This window comes from Rousettus aegyptiacus, unplaced genomic scaffold (genome assembly GCF_014176215.1).
Source record: "Rousettus aegyptiacus isolate mRouAeg1 unplaced genomic scaffold, mRouAeg1.p scaffold_m13_p_2, whole genome shotgun sequence".
Lineage (NCBI taxonomy): Eukaryota > Metazoa > Chordata > Mammalia > Chiroptera > Pteropodidae > Rousettus > Rousettus aegyptiacus.
Window position 1 is genome coordinate 48,310,808 of NW_023416295.1, and position 17,067 is coordinate 48,327,874.

General features: G+C 51.9%; 1 protein-coding gene across 2 annotated transcripts in view; it reads right to left on the minus strand.

The window, feature by feature from the left end:
* The window catches only part of GAD1 (glutamate decarboxylase 1), a 42,285-nt gene extending 29,946 nt beyond the window's left edge, over positions 1 to 12,339 (minus strand). Inside the window, exons 1-4 of one of the 2 annotated variants that reach the window (XM_016165450.2) lie at positions 11,865 to 12,339; positions 10,276 to 10,420; positions 6,861 to 6,923; positions 1,061 to 1,219 (exon numbers count right to left, since the gene is read on the minus strand). In XM_016165450.2, the coding sequence (XP_016020936.2) occupies positions 1,061 to 1,219; positions 6,861 to 6,923; positions 10,276 to 10,357 (304 nt within the window). In that variant the 5' untranslated portion in view covers positions 10,358 to 10,420; positions 11,865 to 12,339. Of the gene's footprint in view, positions 1 to 1,060; positions 1,220 to 6,860; positions 6,924 to 10,275; positions 10,421 to 11,072; positions 11,193 to 11,864 lie in introns of those variants that run through there. The other variant, XM_016165451.2, reaches the window with a different exon arrangement.
* Positions 12,340 to 17,067: the final 4,728 nt, after the last annotated feature.

The following is a 17,067-nucleotide window of genomic DNA, read 5'->3' on the forward strand; positions in this document are numbered from 1 at the left end:
GGCTGAATGGGCACCTATCAGGTGCATGATGGAGGGGATTTCTATCATGTCCCCCTAGTACTTGGTGTGTCCCTGTACATCTGATCCAGACACTGGACTTTTGGTCTGGTGTCATGATGTGCTTGATCTATTGACAGTGGAGGGGAAGGCCCCTGTAGGAAGAGGCTGAGGTTTCTCCTGAAGAAGGTAGTCCCTCGTGATGTCCTCAGACAAGAAACCAGAACTGGAAGATGGGACTCAGGAAGGCAGGAGAGGAAATTCCAACCTCTCTTAACTGCGTCCTTTTGGGCCTGCACCTTGGGATATCTGCAGGTGACTCTGAGTTACTGCCTCTATTTGATAGAGTCAGTCTGAGGGATCAGGAAGGAAAGCCACAGGGGCCCAAACTGAGGTTGTCAGCCATAGCTCAAGAGCAGAATGGCTATACATGATGCTCTGTATCTATTTCCAGGATTAACTCTGAGGTTAACTGATGTCTTGTTTACTCTTCTGGTCTGGCCTCGCTGGCCTGCAGGGAGTTAGTGGAAGGGGTGGTGGTGGGTTTAACTTTGAGCTGTTTGAGAGACAGAGATGGAGAGAGCTCCCTTGAGACCACTGATGTGGGGGCAGCAGTAACTAGTGAAAAGGAAAATGAGTTTCAGGGCAGCCCTTGGTCATGATGCTCAGCCACACAGCCTCCCACGGTGATTCTGTTGTTGTTGTTGCCAACTTTGGATGATAGATGCTATCAAGGGAATTACTGGGTTTTCTCACATGTGACAGTCCTTCAGATTCTGAGATTCTCTGAATCCATGTTTGTTCCTGTAAGTGCCTTTAGAGCTGACTGTTTTATTGGCTGCCCTCATCCGGCTTCCAAAACAATGGAGACCTGGGTACTAAGGAAGGAGGGATTCAAAGGTTGGAAAAGTAGTTCCATAATGGTTTAGAGAAAGTGATGACATTTTTGGTAAAAGAAGTAAAATCTCAGCAAAAGATCAAGAAACTCAAATAGAGAACCTACTGGGTAGCCCTAAGGCTGGGGGTGTGTGGGGGTGTAAGGGTGGGGATGGGGAAGAAGTACCTTGAGCAAACAAGTTAGAGAAGTCAGTCTCCGTGCGCCGGAAGTGGCCATCCCTGTCACTGTTTTCACAGGAAATCAGGTTCTTGGAGGACTGCCTTTCCTTGAAGGCACTTACGAGCCGGCTCTTCTCTTCCAGGCTGTTGGTCCTTTGCAAAAAGCCTGCAGCACAAGAAGCTGGGTCAGAGGTAGTGCACTGAACTACAGCCTCAGAGGGTCAGCTGCTGAACCAGGTCAACTCTCCAAGCAGGGTTCTTGCTTCTCCAGAGAAGCTGAATGTCTGCACTTTATATATCAGGGCTCTGGCACTGCTCGCCTTCAGGCAAGGAGGGGGCAGTGCCAAGTGTCATCAGTGGCAGTGACCCAGTCATGCAAGAGAGAAAAACAGTAAGCAAAGCCCATTCTCCTCTCTGAAAGTGACAGTGAACTCAGAATTAAGTCAATTGGACAGCTTCCACTCCAGTAACTAGCCCCAGGATGGGGTTTTAAGGGATGGACTAGATCAGAGAGGATGCTGCCAGCACTGAGTTTATGGCCTGCCGTGCAACCAGAAGGAGAAGGGGGTGAGGACCAGCACTAGGGGTTAGGGAAGATGCTTTCTCTGGGCACCAAGTACAACTCACAGGTTGAATGTAAGTGTAATTTTTCTGACTCAAGCCTGAAGTGCAGCTTTCCTTGTTCTACCTCCTCTCTTCGAATAAAGGTATTGAGGGAAGAGACAAACAAAGCTTAAAATCTTATGTGTCATGACATTTAATTCTATAAATACTTACTGAGCACCTATGGTAGGAAAGCACTTCGCTAAACATTCAGGATGGGGAACTGATAAAGATAAATGAGACAGACCCCTTATCCTCCAGGAGCTTAGAGTTTGGCAGATGACGGCCAATGTTGTAATAAAGCTAGAAAGCCATCCAAGAACTTTATGGAGATGAACTCTGAACCCAAGGTGGGATTCAAAGCTCCCCACCTCTGCTCCTCAGAAGGAATGGATCTCTCCAGACTGAGGTGATCAGCACAAACGCCACCAGCAGAGAACAGAAAGGAAGGTTGAGCCAAAAGGGCTGGAGACCCTACTAATTCGGAGCATACAGCCTTCCTCAGTACCTCCACCCCTCCCCTCTGAGCTCAGGGCTTGCAGACCTGCTCCTTCCTTCAGCATCTCCTCCAATTTGGCCTCAGCCTTAGCCCTGTGCCCCAAATGCACCACACTGAAAAGAGGAAGAGAGTTAAGCTTCTTGGTGACCATAAAGCTGTCTTTGTAGATACCAAGATCCTTGGGGAGTCACTTCTGTCACAAGGCAGGCTTGGAGGAAAGTCCCAGGTGGTTCGTGGAGAGGCAAGTTAATCTGGAGAATTGCATTTACTTTCCTAAGTCTGCCAATTCAGCAGTGAAGGGTGGAGGAAGGAGGGATGCAGGGGGAGGTTGTGGTGATTAGAGTCCTCCTACACACAGGAGCTGGGTCTATTTTTGGAGGGAAGAAAGGAAGGCAGAGGAACCAGGCTCTTCATCGTTCCCAGCACCTTATAAACTTATCAGTAAAGCCCTAAAGGACATCATAAGGGGGGAAATACACTATAATAGAGCTCCCTACTCAGACATAAAGATGAGGCTTATCTCCCTTCCCTCACCTCTTCTCTTACTTTCTGAATTCCTCCTGTAAATCTCCAGAGTCCGAAACTGGGAGTCAGCACTCATTTGCCAGAGAGATGCAGGATCACCTGGCTTTTGGATTCCAAGACTCCTCCCATGCTCCTGGACCAGGAAGCTGTGGAATTTGCCAGGCTGAGAAGACCAGATCCATGTGGCCTAATGGAGGTGAGGTCCTGCCTCCTGCCTATTGAATTCCCTCTCCTAGGTCCTTAACCTCTGGTTGGCTCTTCTCCACTCCCAGGTAAATCCTTAAGTCTCTCTACCTGAAACTCTTTAGAAATGTCTTTCCTCTGCACAGCTGCAGGACCTAGGACCTCCACTTAGGTGATGGATGTTATCTCCAAAGGAGGTTTTGACACAGGCATTTTCAGAGGTGTCTTGATAGGGCTGAAAGATGACAACTGTGACACAACTTCAAACCTGCTTCCCAGTCCTGGACCATATTCCCTGGAGTACACTAAGAATTAGTACTTTCTATAAATCCTGTATTGATCTTATAAATAACCCACTTATATGGCATTATAATTTGTGGTAAAAACCATTAAGCATATAAATGCTTAATGTATATTGTTTTTGGCATAGGAATTTCTTGGAAGGCATCTGTTGTCTAAAATACTGGGAGTTTCATGAAAAGTAAATGAGCCAGGCCTCTGTGGGCTCTGAGAGGCTCTGCAAGGAACTGTATGCTTCTGACAACTTCCTTGGCTAACAAGGAGTCCCTGACACTAAAGCAGACTGAGCTCTCTCATGTTCTACACTCCAGCTGTGAGGACCTAGTTTAAGGCTGTGAGTAACTGGTAACCCAGTTTAACATTCTTAAGAGGCAAAGAGGCAAAACAGAGGGGAGCTGAAGCTGCAGTTGGCTTTGGTCAGGATGTAGCAATCTAGCTAGCTTCAAGGAGAGAAGGCAAGCCATGTCATGACTCCACTTCTGGGTTATGGGGAGAGCCTTCTGCTGGTTCCTCATGCTGCCCCCAAACTCAAAGGCCTAGGGGGCCCAGTTAGCAGGGGGCGGGGGGGACTGTGGGAAAAGAGAGAGAACCTGACTTGAACCAGTTGTTTCCAAGTGGGGCAGTGAGCTGCGCATGGCATAAAAGCACATGGCCAAGAGAGTATATGGGTCCTGAAGCTGAATGCTCTCCTCACCAAGCTGTAGCACCGAATTGCATCTACCTATAGGAAGGGACTCTCCTTCTGATTTTTATGAGCTAAAAGTACCCTGCCAGATCTCCCCCACTCCATCCTTTTTTATTTTGAGAAGCCAGAAATACAGAATATTTGAAGGGTCTCTCTGTTTAAAAGTTGGCAACTGACACAAAATTAAATACGCGCACACACACAAACACACACACGTACTGCATGGGCTAAATAAAAGAGCTCAGAGGACGCAACTGGCAGCCAGTTTGGGACCTCTATGTAGATAAATGAGGGAGGCCCGAGGACATACTGGGAAGTCAGCAAAGCCTAGAGCCAGAACTTGGGTTCCCCGCATCTCCTATTTAGGTTAGGCCACCATGCCTGTAGCCACCCCACTTTCTACCATTGGTCAAGACCCTGGTTTCTTATAGCCGATTTCTCTCTCCCAGGGGATTCTACTCCAGAGTTAAGGGTACTACTGGTGAGACACAGGGTCTTCTTTGCAGCTTCATTCCTGGGAGTTCCAGGGAAGGGGGTAAGAGAGCAGGTTGGGGTAGAATCTTGGTAGGGCACTAGAGAAGCTTAAGAGCATCAGAGCAATGGATTAGGAGGTGGAAAGAGGATCTTTGGTCTAGTCCCTCTGCTATTTTAAGGTGAAAAGTCAAACCAACCCGGAACAGTGTCAGGTCAAGAGGGTACCCTTCAGGCCACAGAAAGTCTGGGATGGAGGGAATGGGGGGGGCATCTGTGTGTGGAGGAGGAAAGAGGGCTGTGGATTCCGATCAAAACCAAAGACTGCATTTTGTCTCCACTAGATTAAAATGGAAAGCCAGAGTTGGCCCAAAGTGTGGAAAATAAATCCTCCTGGTGCTTTCTTCCTTTTCAGAATCATTCCTCATGTGAAACTTGAGGCCTGTGGCCCCAGAAGCATGCATTTTAGCAGAAGGCAATTTCCCCTTAACGGTGCAGGGGCCCTGTCCTCTTGTCACGTGGGTTGCAACTTTCCTGATATTAGTGTTAGAAGTTGGGATGTAGAAACAGAAGAAACTCTGAGGATTGTAGCCCCCAAATGCCCAAGAACTCTCTCTCCCTCAGGGGATGCTGATGCAAACTTGGGGGCCTCCATTTCCGTACTCAGAGAAGGTCAACTCTTCTGTCCCTTTACCCTTTCCTGACACTTTGGGTGTGTTCAGCAAAAGGGCCGTTTAGACCTTTATACCTGAGGACTCAGGCAGCCTGCAGTTGAGGCACCAGGGAACACTGACTGCCCGGGGCTGAGGTCAGATGGTGAGGATGGGGTGGATGAGGGCGGCCCCTCAGGCAGGCCAAGGACCGCAGGGAAAGCAGCCCTCCTTCCAAGCAACCCCCATCCACCCCACCCTGTTCTCCGCCACGGCGGGCGCCTAGGGCTCGCTCTGTTCTGCTTGCCCGGCTGCATGACAATGACGGCTGCTGAAGCCCAGCGCCTCGCGGAAGGGACCTGACGCGGAACGGGCCATTAAGCCAGGAAAGGCGATGGGAGGAGGGGGCTATTTATAGAACAAAGCTCAGCTGCTGCCAGCTGCCCCAGCACCGGGACTAAGCACCATCTTCGCCCTGCCGACCTCGCATGCTGGGGAGAAGGCCAAACCCAGGGTCCCCGTGGCAGGACTGGGCTTTCCCTGGGAAATGGCTAGATCTGGAGTTGAGCAACCCTTTCTCGCCATAAATGTTGCTTCCAGAATCCAGGGGACGGAGCGCCAGAAACGCAGGGAGGGTGCCGCGCGGTAAGGGAGGGTGGTTCCCAGAGGCTGCTAATAACCGCTCTTTGCTCCAACCACAAACTGCCGCCCGGGGGCCCGGCACGCAGGGTAGCTGCGGAGATCAGGGCCAGAGTGCACCCGCTTGCTGACTGGCGCTGGGGCGCTCCCGGGCTGGGGCGGGCGGGAGGGCGGGAGTGCCGTTGCCGGCTCCGCCGCTATCTCTGGCGGGCGCGCAGCAGCTGACGGATGGCTCTTTAATAAGCTCCTCGTTAATCTTTCCCCCCTCTCCATCCTCAGTTCAGGGGCATCCGTATTTTCTTGCCTGATAAAGCTAGAGATTTTAGACGGTGAATCGTAGCAAGGAAAGCAAGTCCTCATTGTTCAGCCTAAGCCACTCGGCTGTGTCCCTTCGAACAAATCTTTTTTCCTTAAAAAAAATTTTTTTTTTACATCGCCTGGGCGTTTTCGTTTCAGAACCTCACGTCTCCGGAGAGCGGTTCTTTCTCCTTTCCAGCTCCCAGATCTATTTTCCTTCCTCTCCAGCAAATCATGCCTGACTCCCCTTGCCCTCTTGCGGCCCTCCGCTCTTGCCTGATTCCTTTCCTTTCCCTCCTCTCCTTCAAGGGCAAACTCGGCAAACCCTCGGGCCTGCGCAACCTGCACCTCCCCTAGGTAGGCCACCGAGGACTATAGGTAATCCTTTCTCTTGGCCTCCGAGGCTCCGAAGAACGAAATCTGAATCCGTTATGGCATTTTGGGGCAAAGATCTCAAGACAGAGAGGCCACTTTCAACGCGCGATGGTAATGAGGGAAGGGAAACGAGTCAACCACCGCCTTAGGCAGATACTGCGCCAAAGGACTGCTCTCCAGAAAAGCCAGACCAGTTCACCTTTCTATACGACCTTCGGAACGCGAGCACAGAGCGCAAGGGTCGGAACGGCCCCAGCGCCAGGCAAGAAGAGCCCGGCTGCCGCGCGGGGGCGCTGTGCTTGCGCTCTCGCGCCCACACACTGAGAGCCCCGCGGTGTCAGGTAGTCCCAGACGCCGGCAGAAAAGGTCCATCCCCCCACCCCCCGCCTCCCCTGCCCTGTCAGGGGGCACAGGAGGGTCAAGGCCTGTAGGTGAGGGTCTTCGCCAGGCGTCAGGGCTGTAGGTATATTAGTAAACCAGACCCCACCGGAATCCTTTTCTGCGTTCATTCCACTCTCTCAAGCCCGCAAAACCCCTTGCCGCGTCGCCTTGCCGAGCCCCAGCGGGCCCTTTCACTTACCGCAGATCTTGAGCCCCAGTTTTCTGGTGCATCCATGGGCCACGCCACACCAGGTGTCATACGCTAGAAAGCAAGAGGGGTGCGATCAGTGAGGCTCGGACCGCGGGGGACCGAGGTGAGGGCAAAGGTTTTTCTGGGAAGGGTGGGGGCAGGTCTTCGTCAGTGCTCCTCATTAAAATCTCTTTCCTGAGAGGAGCAAGGAGCTAGATCTGTGGGCCGACAAGCAGACTCGTGCTCTCCGAGCTCCCCATTCACACACCCTCCCTGTTCCCACCTTCAGGCAGAGAACAGTGTCTCTGAGAGGTCTCGCGTCAGCGCCCCGCCCAGCCTCCAAGCGACCCCCAAGAGGGAGCCACAGAAGCGGATTGGAGTGAGGCAGGCTGACCACCAGCGCAAAGGGACAGGCTCGGCTGCCCGAATTGCCTAGCACCCACCTGCCAGGCCCTGTCCCTTGGTCTCTGCCCGGCAGACTCGAAGGGCAACCATAGCAGCCTGGAAAGGGAACACAGAGGCATCTGGGACCAACACGTCTCATAATTTCTTGGCGGGTCTCCAGCCGAGTGGCAGCTTAAAATAAACTGGCATGAAATGGGGTCGCGGAAGAGTTCAGGAATTAATTGGGTGAAAAATAGTATTTGACTAGATGATCTGGCTCGCATGGCTGCTCTTCAGTCAGACTCGGGAGTCAGGAAGACAATAGTGCGCATCCAGTCCTCAACCTCAGACCCCCTTCCCAACCTGCCCCTCATTAACCCTTCCCTCTACATCTCAGGTCCGGAGCAGGCACATTGAGGAATGGAATCAGGCACATTGCCCTTGGGTTCCAACCGCGCACCCAGGCCCTGCCATATTCTCAACTCCTCAGGGTCTATCCTGCCCTCTGGGTTCACGCTCTTTCTATCAAGGAGGACGACGTGTGCCCGTGGTGAGCCCGTGGTGCCCGCATGTGAGCAGCTGTGGTGGGCCCAGCGTGAAATTCCCTTTGGATCTCTCAAAACAAGGTTCCTCCAACCGCTCCCATCCCCCACTCCACCCTGGCCGTTGCCTTCAGCTCAGCGCGAGTGTTGGCTGCGATAAGGAGAGTGACATCCATTAAACCGAAGCAAAACAGAGACCCAGCGGGGAGAAGAAATCGCCCGACGTCAGTGCGACAGCATGTCGCAGATGGAGTTCCTGCAACAGACAGGAAATTGGTGCGAAAGCAAAACCCAAATAATACCTGGTGGGTAAAGACGGATTTCCACCCAATAAAGTGCTTTCACTTTAAACACCCTCTCAGCGAATTTTCCTAACAATCCTATGAAATAAGAGGAGTGTTAACCTAAAACTCAGTTTACAAATAAAACTATTTAGGCTCAGAGAGGCTAAACGAGTTTCCCAAGGTCAATCAGCTGGAATGTTGGACTTCAGACCTATTGCTTCGACTTTCAGAACTGCGGATTACAGTGAAAGAAAGGGAAAGAGATGCAGAGAGGAACTGAGAGAGTCCTTTTGATGTAGCCATGGGGGAGAGGGAGCAAGAGGAAGGGTCGCTGGAGCAAGGGGCCCGAAAACGGTTATGCAGGTTAAGTAAGGCCACCTCGCAGGAGATCTTGCAGGGGAAGAGAAGCGGAGCCACCTGGGCAGGCGAGACTGTGTCTGCAACCGAGGGAGAGAGTGGGTAGAGAGCCCCAGCGTGCGCGTGCAGCCTGGGATGCTCGTGCCGCAGCTGGGCTGTTGGGGACGCGTGCCGGCCTTCTCCGGACAGGGGCCGCATGCTCTTCCGCAGCCGGATCCTCAACTGTCTTCCCTCTGCCTTGGCGGCTTCCTATCGCACCAGACCATGTGTGAACTCAAGTCGGCGCCCTCATTTGGTCTCAGACCCGGAGCTGGGCACATGCGCTCTATCTCGGGCTGCGGCCGGGAAGCAGGAGCGCGGGTTGGTGGTGGAGGAGCAGGACTCAAGGGTGGGTGAACACAAAGGCTGCCCAGTTCCGATAGGCAGCAAAGAGGGGCGGGAAATGTGGAGAGGACTGAAAAGGGAATCCATCAAGGCCGGAGAAACAGACAAAGGCACGCAGGCCTCGCGTTCCTTCCAGCCTGCTCCGGCCGGCTTGGCCACCAGTGCCCGGCCCACGTGCCAACGGAGGTGGTGGCTCTCCCAAGCCCCTCTTCATTGTGTGGGTAGTTGTAGCTCGCTTAGTAGAAGGGGTGAGGAGAGGGAACTGCAAAAGGAACTAGAACGCAGCCTAAGGACTTAAGACACCGGTCTCCAGCACCGGAAGCCAGTGTTTGAAAAGGTGGCTTACCCCATAATATCCCCCATCTTCGTTGCTCGAAACAATCGACTTTTTCTCAAGCTTATAGAGAACGCCGTAAAAGCACAGCAAAAAGCTCTCCTAACCATACTGTCATTCCTAAGCTCCTCTTCTATAGAAATTTTAGGGCTGTTACTATCTAGAGCTGATAGATTTGGGGGGAGGCACATTTCAAGCCAAAATGGAAAAAAAAAAATTCTCTCATCTCCATGCCTCAACGGAAAGGTAGGGAATCAATCTGAATTAAAGACAGATTTCTGTAACGGGTTGAGGAGCGCTCTGGGCTAGGGGCAGGGAAGCATAAATCTCCTCCCTAACCCCCCCCCCCCACCATTTATCTGGTTCCCCTTTTCTTACGGACGTGTCAGTTGCTGACAGGTCTCCTGCTCGAGAGAAAAGAGAGGAATGCTCTCTCCTCGCGCCCTGGCAAACCTTCTGGCCTCCTCCTGGTTCCCCACCTCTCGCCACTCAGGATGCTGCCCGCCCCTTTCCTTTTTTTGTGTGTCTGAGATGTAATTAATGGTCTAAAATATTGAGGCTCAACTTCAAACGGTTTTATGCACCTTTTTCGTTCCTGCCTTCTCCCTCACTCGTCAATAGCTCGACGCAAATTTGGAGCAATTAGGGACCCCGAGTTTTCTAAAAGCTGCAATTAACGTCGAAATTTCCGCTGATTATAGACTTCGAGCACAGCTCAAGGGGAAAGGGGGAGAGGGGGGTCAGATCTCGGCTCAACGAAAGCGGGAGAGAAAACTCGATTTCAGCTGAGACTCCCGGCTCCTCACAGCGCCCGCAACCCTGACCCCCCGATGTCCCACGGAGTAAAGAAACCACACACAATACAACAAAAGCAACATTCTTGCCGCCCCTCCCTCCCCCGCAGCGAAGCCCTCAAGGATCGCTACCACTCAGACCCTGCGTGATTCCCACTCCCCAGTGCCTCCAAATCACCCAGCATCCCTGTCAGTCGAATGACCTCTGGTCCGGACCGGGTCAGGGCCCCATTTCTTTCCAGCCTCCATCATCTCTGCGCTCCCCCTTCCCTTTCCGCCTCCTCACGTCCCAGTGTCCCCATCTTCCTCGCAGTCGATTTGATAGGAAACTGGAGCAGGACCTACTTGTGGGGCGCAGGTTGGTAGTATTGGGATCCGCTCCCGCGTTCGAGGAGGTTGCAGACGAAGAAGGGGTCGAAGACGCCATCAGTTCGGTCGTCCCGGGGCCTCTACTGTCTGGGGTTCTCCGCTAGTCAGGCGCAGGAACAGGCTGTAAAGAGAAGCAATAGCTGTGCAGGCAGGGCTTCCGGGGTCCGGCGTGCGGAAGCTACTGAGTGACCTGGAGCGCGGACGCTGGTCCTGAAGTCCGAGCTCCGGAGAAAGGCGAGAGGAAGGGCACCTAGCTTGCTGGGTCGGGGTGCGCGGCGGGGGGTGGGGGAGTGGAGATGTGCGCGCGAGCTGCGAGACTCCGGCACCGGCAACGTAGCCCCGGGCGGCTCTCCAGTCAGGCAGAGCAGCGGGGCGACCTGGAGCGCAGCGCTGAGACTAGAGGAGCTCAAGGCCAGTGCAGGACGCAGCGGTGCGGGGGGACTGGGCTAGGAGGGCAAAGGAGGCTCAGTGCGTGATTTCCCAGCCTAGTAGCGACAAGCCCCATTGGGCTCTCAGCAGCCGCCGGGCGGGTAGACGGGGGGGAGGGCGCACTGGGCGGGCACGTCTGGTTCGGTGTCTGGTTCCCGTTGTTGTGTCTGGCTAATTCCTTGGAAAGAAGGAGGCTAACTGCTCTGGAGACCGAGGACTTTGGTAAGACAAGGTGAGAGGAATGAAGGGTCCAGGTCTTTATATTCTCCCTCGGACTTGGCTGGGGAAGAAATACAGTCACCTTGCACTCCAGACAGCCAGAAAGCAGCGGGTCGCAACCTCACCTGTCTCCCTCTTGTCCCACCCCGCTTTGAGCCATCTCGAAGCCTGGGACGAGGCTCGGTCCAGGTTTCTGTTTTCCCTCTACCCAACTCTCCGAGGTCCTCGGATTTCTCGCCGCACAGACGCGGAAAGGATGAGGGAGGTGAAGAAGGGGGACGTCACCGGGGAAACGAACTTGCGCCCAGCGCGCGAGACGCGGCAGACTGGAATTGGTGCGCGGCGCCTTTGATCAGCACTCGGCGCTGGCACGATGGCGTCCGAAGGCCCGGGGACGGAGAGAGTGCGGGCGAATCTCTGTAGATCGCAGAACCCGCAGAGTAGCGCCCACCGTCCACCACTTCCCCACCCTCCCTGGAACCCCACACTAAGCCGGGTGCGCGCACTCGCACAGCAACGCAGACAGCGAGTAGACCGCGGCTTCTGGGGAAGTAACAGGTTACCACTCCGAGTAGCGCTTTCGGCTGCTGCTGCCCTGGAGCCCTCAGGTGGGACGGACGCTCGCAGCTGGGAAGCACAGGGGGAAAATCCCTCTCTATCCACTTCTGCGCGAGTCTCCGCTTCTGTGCATCCCTGGGGCGTGAATATCGCTGGTGGGGCAGGATGAGTGCAGAGGGCGGGGATCTCTGCGCCGCGCACCAGCGGAGGGCCAGGACCCGCGGGTGGGACACACTCGGCTGCAGAGGGTAGATGGAGGACGCCCGGGGTGGGGGTTCGCCGAGAAACCGCGGGTGAAGAACCAGCTGAACAGCCGAGGCTGGGCACTGGAAAGTCCGTGAGGCCGCGCGCTTACCCACCTTGGCTGGGCGAAAGCAAGCCAAGCGCTCCTGCCGCTCCTCTGCGCAGCGCCCAGCTATCTGGGAGGGCCGGCCCTGCTACAGGCTTAGTTTGCCCGGCGTCACCTCCAGCTGTCGCCTCACTCTCACTAGCCGTCCCGTACGAGAGCGCCGGGAGAAGAGACCGAGAGAGGTGGCTGCTTGGCTTCGGGGGAGGCGGGGGCGGAGTGGGGAGGCGGGCCTGGCTCGGAGGGGGAATCACGAGGCCGCTGCTCGCGGGGGCAGCTTGCCGGCAGAGCGGCGGGGCTCCTTTGCAGGTGCCTGACAGCCTCTGGAGCTTTATAGGGAAATTATAAATCCAGATCACGGTTTTGCCCCCGGGCGAGGGGCGGGGGGAGGCCCTATGAGTAATCCTGAACGTACTCAACACGCTCTATTTTTTGAAATAGGCAGTGTCGGGTAAGACTAGGGAAAAGATAATTCCTATGAAGAATTCTGCTTTGTTGAGCACTTTTCCAACCCTTTCCTCTCCCCTCCCTCATATCTTCGAGGTGACGAGCGCAGTGACTTTGCCTCAATTTCTTTCCCCTCTATTTCTCCAGGTCTGTGACCCTGCCATGCTTCCTTGAGCGAAAGCTCGCTCTGTGTCCTTGCTGGCTCCCCACTGAGCCAGATTGTTGTAAAAGATCCGAGACAGAAATGAGGGGGGGGGGGGACACTCAGACTCTTGAAGGAATCTCCATCTCTTTTTCACTTCAATTGGCTCTTCCAGCTTGAGGCCTCCCCAAGGTACCTCAATTGAACGCAGCTACCAAGTACCACAGCAGAGAAAAGGGTCTTGTTTTCCACCCTCCTCGTGTCCACTTGTGTAAATAAATTAGGAGGCTTTGGCTAGAAATAAATGATAAAGATTCATTCAAGGGTCTCAGAGTTTACAAACTGGAAACACAACTAGGCAAAACCCAAAGTGTTCCCAAGAAGAAAGATAAGCTGAAAGTCTTACAGTATAAAATCTTGATGAGAATCAGTCCTTTCATTCTTAGCCTCTAGGTTGGTCCCCGATGGTAATCCTCTAGATGAAGGGTGGTCTGCATAATGGGTGTCCGGTGGTCTGGATACCTGAACGTTCTTTCCTTAGTCCTTCAAGAGATAACCAGAGATTATCTGGAGATTCGATGTGTATCCAGGCATTGAGGCAAGACTGAAAAGTTAAAAAAGTTTAAGTTCCCAGGATAGTTAAAACAAGAATAGAATTGTTTCATTCCTCAACCTGCTTGATTTTAGTAAATTAGCAGCTTGACTATAGTGACTCTATTTTTATTTCTTCATTCTATTCCTCACTGGCTTTGGTCCCCTTAGTGATGGGGAAAGAAGTAATCCTGATTGATCACGTCTGAAGGTTAATAACATACACGAGCTCTGCTTTCCACACGCGGGGAACCCAGGCACAGGGGTGGCCACGGTGGGGTGTATGTGTGTGTGTGTAGGGAGGGGCCCTTACTTTTTGAGGATTCTCCTTATGCAGTATTTAATCATATTTCATGAACTGCCGCGTTCAGAAAACCCCTCACCACCAAAAGACGTTACGGAAAAATTTCCACCAGAGGGCGCCAGGTGCTCAGAGACCAGAGGCATTGTGTTAGTCGGGTCTTTCCTGGTGCGCCAGAGCCTACACCTGGAGGGGCGGGGTCTTTAACTCTTCTGCCTGTTCAAGCTACCTCTCAGCCACCCCCGTGGCTAAATTTTGTTCTCTTTCCTCTATCTCAGCTTATTTTACTTTAAGGCAAAACAAAGTTGATCTTTGTGCGTGTCTGGACAACACCATGTAAGGGATTCCTTTACTCATTTTTCATTTTTTTTCCCCCTTTGCGGTGCAGCAGGCAAGGGTTATTTATGGACTTGTCTGCGGCCTTGCTAGTCCACCCAAGGCCCGCCCCTTCTCTCTCAATGTCTTATCATCTTTCACCACAACACAGTAGAAATGCTGACAATCTTGCAAATCACTGGAAATTCCATAAGGGAGATTCGAGATTCGCCCTGAGAAGATAGATAGAGTCCGATAGTTAAGCGGGATCTCGCTGTGAGGTTTGAAATAACCACGTTGCCCTTGATACTAAAGAAAATACTGTCGCCCTCTCTCCACCTTACAATAAAAATTCGCGTATTTTTTAAGGACACAAAAGCATCTTAAACGGCGGGCCTGGAGTAATCGCAGTTCTAGGCCAGAACTTGAGGCTAGGCACGGTGGGCGTGCCCACCCTGCGCGTGAACGTCCCTTGGAACCGCACACCTCGAAGCTTCTCCGCCACGCTTGAAATGCGCTATTTACTACGAGGTGAAGCTCAGAATTCTATTCACTCTCCCTCCTCGAGCCTTCCTAGAAGAGACGATTGCACCAATCAGGGAGCCCGGTGCCAGTGCTAAATCATTCACGACGCGAGGGGCAAGGAGGCAGGCTGGAGGAAGCAACAAATCCCAGTGCTCCTCTGGATCCGCTGTCCCGGGAAGATGACCACTCACCCTCTATATCCTCAACCTTCTTCCAAGACCCAAGATTTTTCGGAAAGGAAGATTCATTTACCTTCACCTGTGGCATCGGATTGAGAAATTTACAACCACTCCCTCTTCTGACACCAGTTTCTCAACCGCTCACCCCTAACGTTTTAGCCAAGAAATTATCCCTTGGAAGAGAACTCTCCTACAAGACTAAAAGATTAGGTATCACAAATTAAAGCTGATCAGGTCCAGCTGCGAGGACATTCCTCCCTTTCTCCTTTATGGAGGGGGAGGAGAGAAAGAAAGGCTTGTCCTTAACTTAAACATGTGTAATATCCGCAATTAGTTGATTAAACGAATATTTATTAATCACTTACTATGTGACAGGCATTGTTCTCATGGAACTTATACTGCCCCAGCACTTATTTTATCCCTGCACTCATGGAGTTGACATTTCAGTTAGGCAGGGAGAGTAACAGACTTGGGGCCTTAATAACTTAGATTTATTTTGCAAATCTCTCTCGTTCCACCCAGAATCTTGGTTTCAGCGGAGATGGTAAGGAAGTGGAATCAAAGTCTGGAATTCCATCCAGGTGCAGCATGTCAAGTTCAGAGATAGGGCCAGCTTTCAGCACCAAGGACAGCACCCACGACGAGGTTCCGCAAGCCTCCTTTTCGTCCGCTTGTCTTCAGCACTTGGTCAACCCACCCTGCTCGACCTCGCCCGCCTCTCTCCAGGCAGTAACTGCTGTGTGTTTTCCCTTGTTGATGACAGTGGAAGTGGCGGTGGAGTATTTCACCCCCCTTTGCTCCTCGCCGATGCGAGATCGCATGGTTGTAGTCGTCTTTTGGCTTTTCAGAACATTTGGAATCTCTATTTTTGTTTGTGTTTTCCACTCTTCTTTTTATCTTTTATTAGTACAGTGGGAAGATGTTTTGGACAATGGGGGTGTAAAAAGATATCCTCTCTAGGGACTCGAACCGGTGGTGAGGGATGGCCCGGAAGGGAGTGGTATCCGCCCAGCTGTTTCGTTTTCATTTGATCTAAGGTTTAGCGCTTTGAAGAAATGGGAACGCGACTCCCAGAGGCAGGAGGAGTGGGCGAGTGCGACCCCTCCGGACTCTCTTATGGGTTTGCGAGCCTGCAGCCTTGGCTACTCGATCTTGTCCTCCAGAACAACCTTCGTTTAGGTCAACGTTGGCTGGAGCTCGGGAACACGACCCTCCGCCCACAATGCCCTTTCCCTGAGAGGTTTAAAGATATTTCAACCGGATTTGGAGCCCAACCTTTCGGCAAAAGAAAAAGGAAGTGGGTGGGAGGGGAGTAAGGCATAGAAGGGGAGCCCACACGGGCTGCGGGGGAGATTTTTATGCGTAAAACATGGTCCACGTCAAGGTGAGTAAATACGAAACGTCAATCTTTTATTTATTTATTTTGACGTATTTAGCATGTTTAGCCTCCAGGAAAGGCAGTTTAGAGGCACACCGTTGGTTCATTTCAGCTGGCTCTTTTAAGGTCTATTTTAAGTATCTAATTTATGACCAAAGAAGAGCGGGGGGAAGGGGGAGGGCAATGGCAGTGCTACCGTTTAAACGTTTGTCTTCCGAGACCAGGACGATGCGAAGCGTTTTTATCCTTACACCCGGTTTTTCCGAGGTCAGAGCTAAGGTCTATTCGGTGTGTTTATGTACTTTAAAGGTAGTTCTCTAAATTGTTCTGGACTTTGAAGACCATAGCTAAATCGACACCCCTACCCTAACAGATCACACTACACTCTCCTGGGAGACAGGAAAGGGTTAAATGGGTGGCGAGGGGGGCAGAATTCCAGCCTGAACGCTGGAGAAGACTCCGGAAATTATAACCTTTTCTTCCAAAGAGCGTTGAATTGCTCAGATAATAGTCAACTGGTCCCTTCACTCTTGATAGTCAGAAGATGAAAACATTCCAATATTAAAGAAATTAATCAAGGAGGACACAGTGATTTGTATTTGGGCAAATCCTTTTACAAATCTTAATACACGCAATTCTTGCTATTCCAAACGTGAAGACAAAGGGGCCACCAGGTGGCGATAGATTACAATTTCTGAGGAGAAACAACGCGCCCCACAGGGAGCAGTTCTTCAAGGAAAACTGCAGGCTCTTTCCAGTTCACACTCATCCCCAGCCTTATTTCACAAAGCAGGGCCTCTTTTAATGCTGCAAGATGCTGCCGGAAGAGGCCTGAAAATTCAGAGTCCCTGTCCCTTTGGTGAAAGAGAAGGTGATGAAGAGTATCTGTTTCCCACAGAGCTGGTCCTCAAAGGCAGCCTTAGGAAGTTAACTCTGATACTAGGCAAGGTGTTTCACTGCAAAATTGGATACTAAGGCAATAACAGATCTGGTTTGCAATTCTAACAGAGAGCTCTGAGGATATACCTATTTTCAAGTCTTCTCTCAACAAAAACCAAGGCAAAATCAGTCTTTTCTCAAGAGTGGAATGCAAAATGATTTCCCACGAGATGCTTTTAAGTGAAACAGTGTGAAATGGTGTAACTAGGTATAGTAATATTTTATCCATTTTTTTCAGTGTAAAAGCTCTTAACTACTTTTAAATAAAGGCATTTAGCCCTTGTTTCAGACTTCGATATCTGAGACTGTGATTTGAGGAAGTTCTCAGTTGCGGAGAATCTGATAAAATTCTGTTTCATATTGGGATCATTTCTTAATCTTGGCCAGTTACTGAAGGGA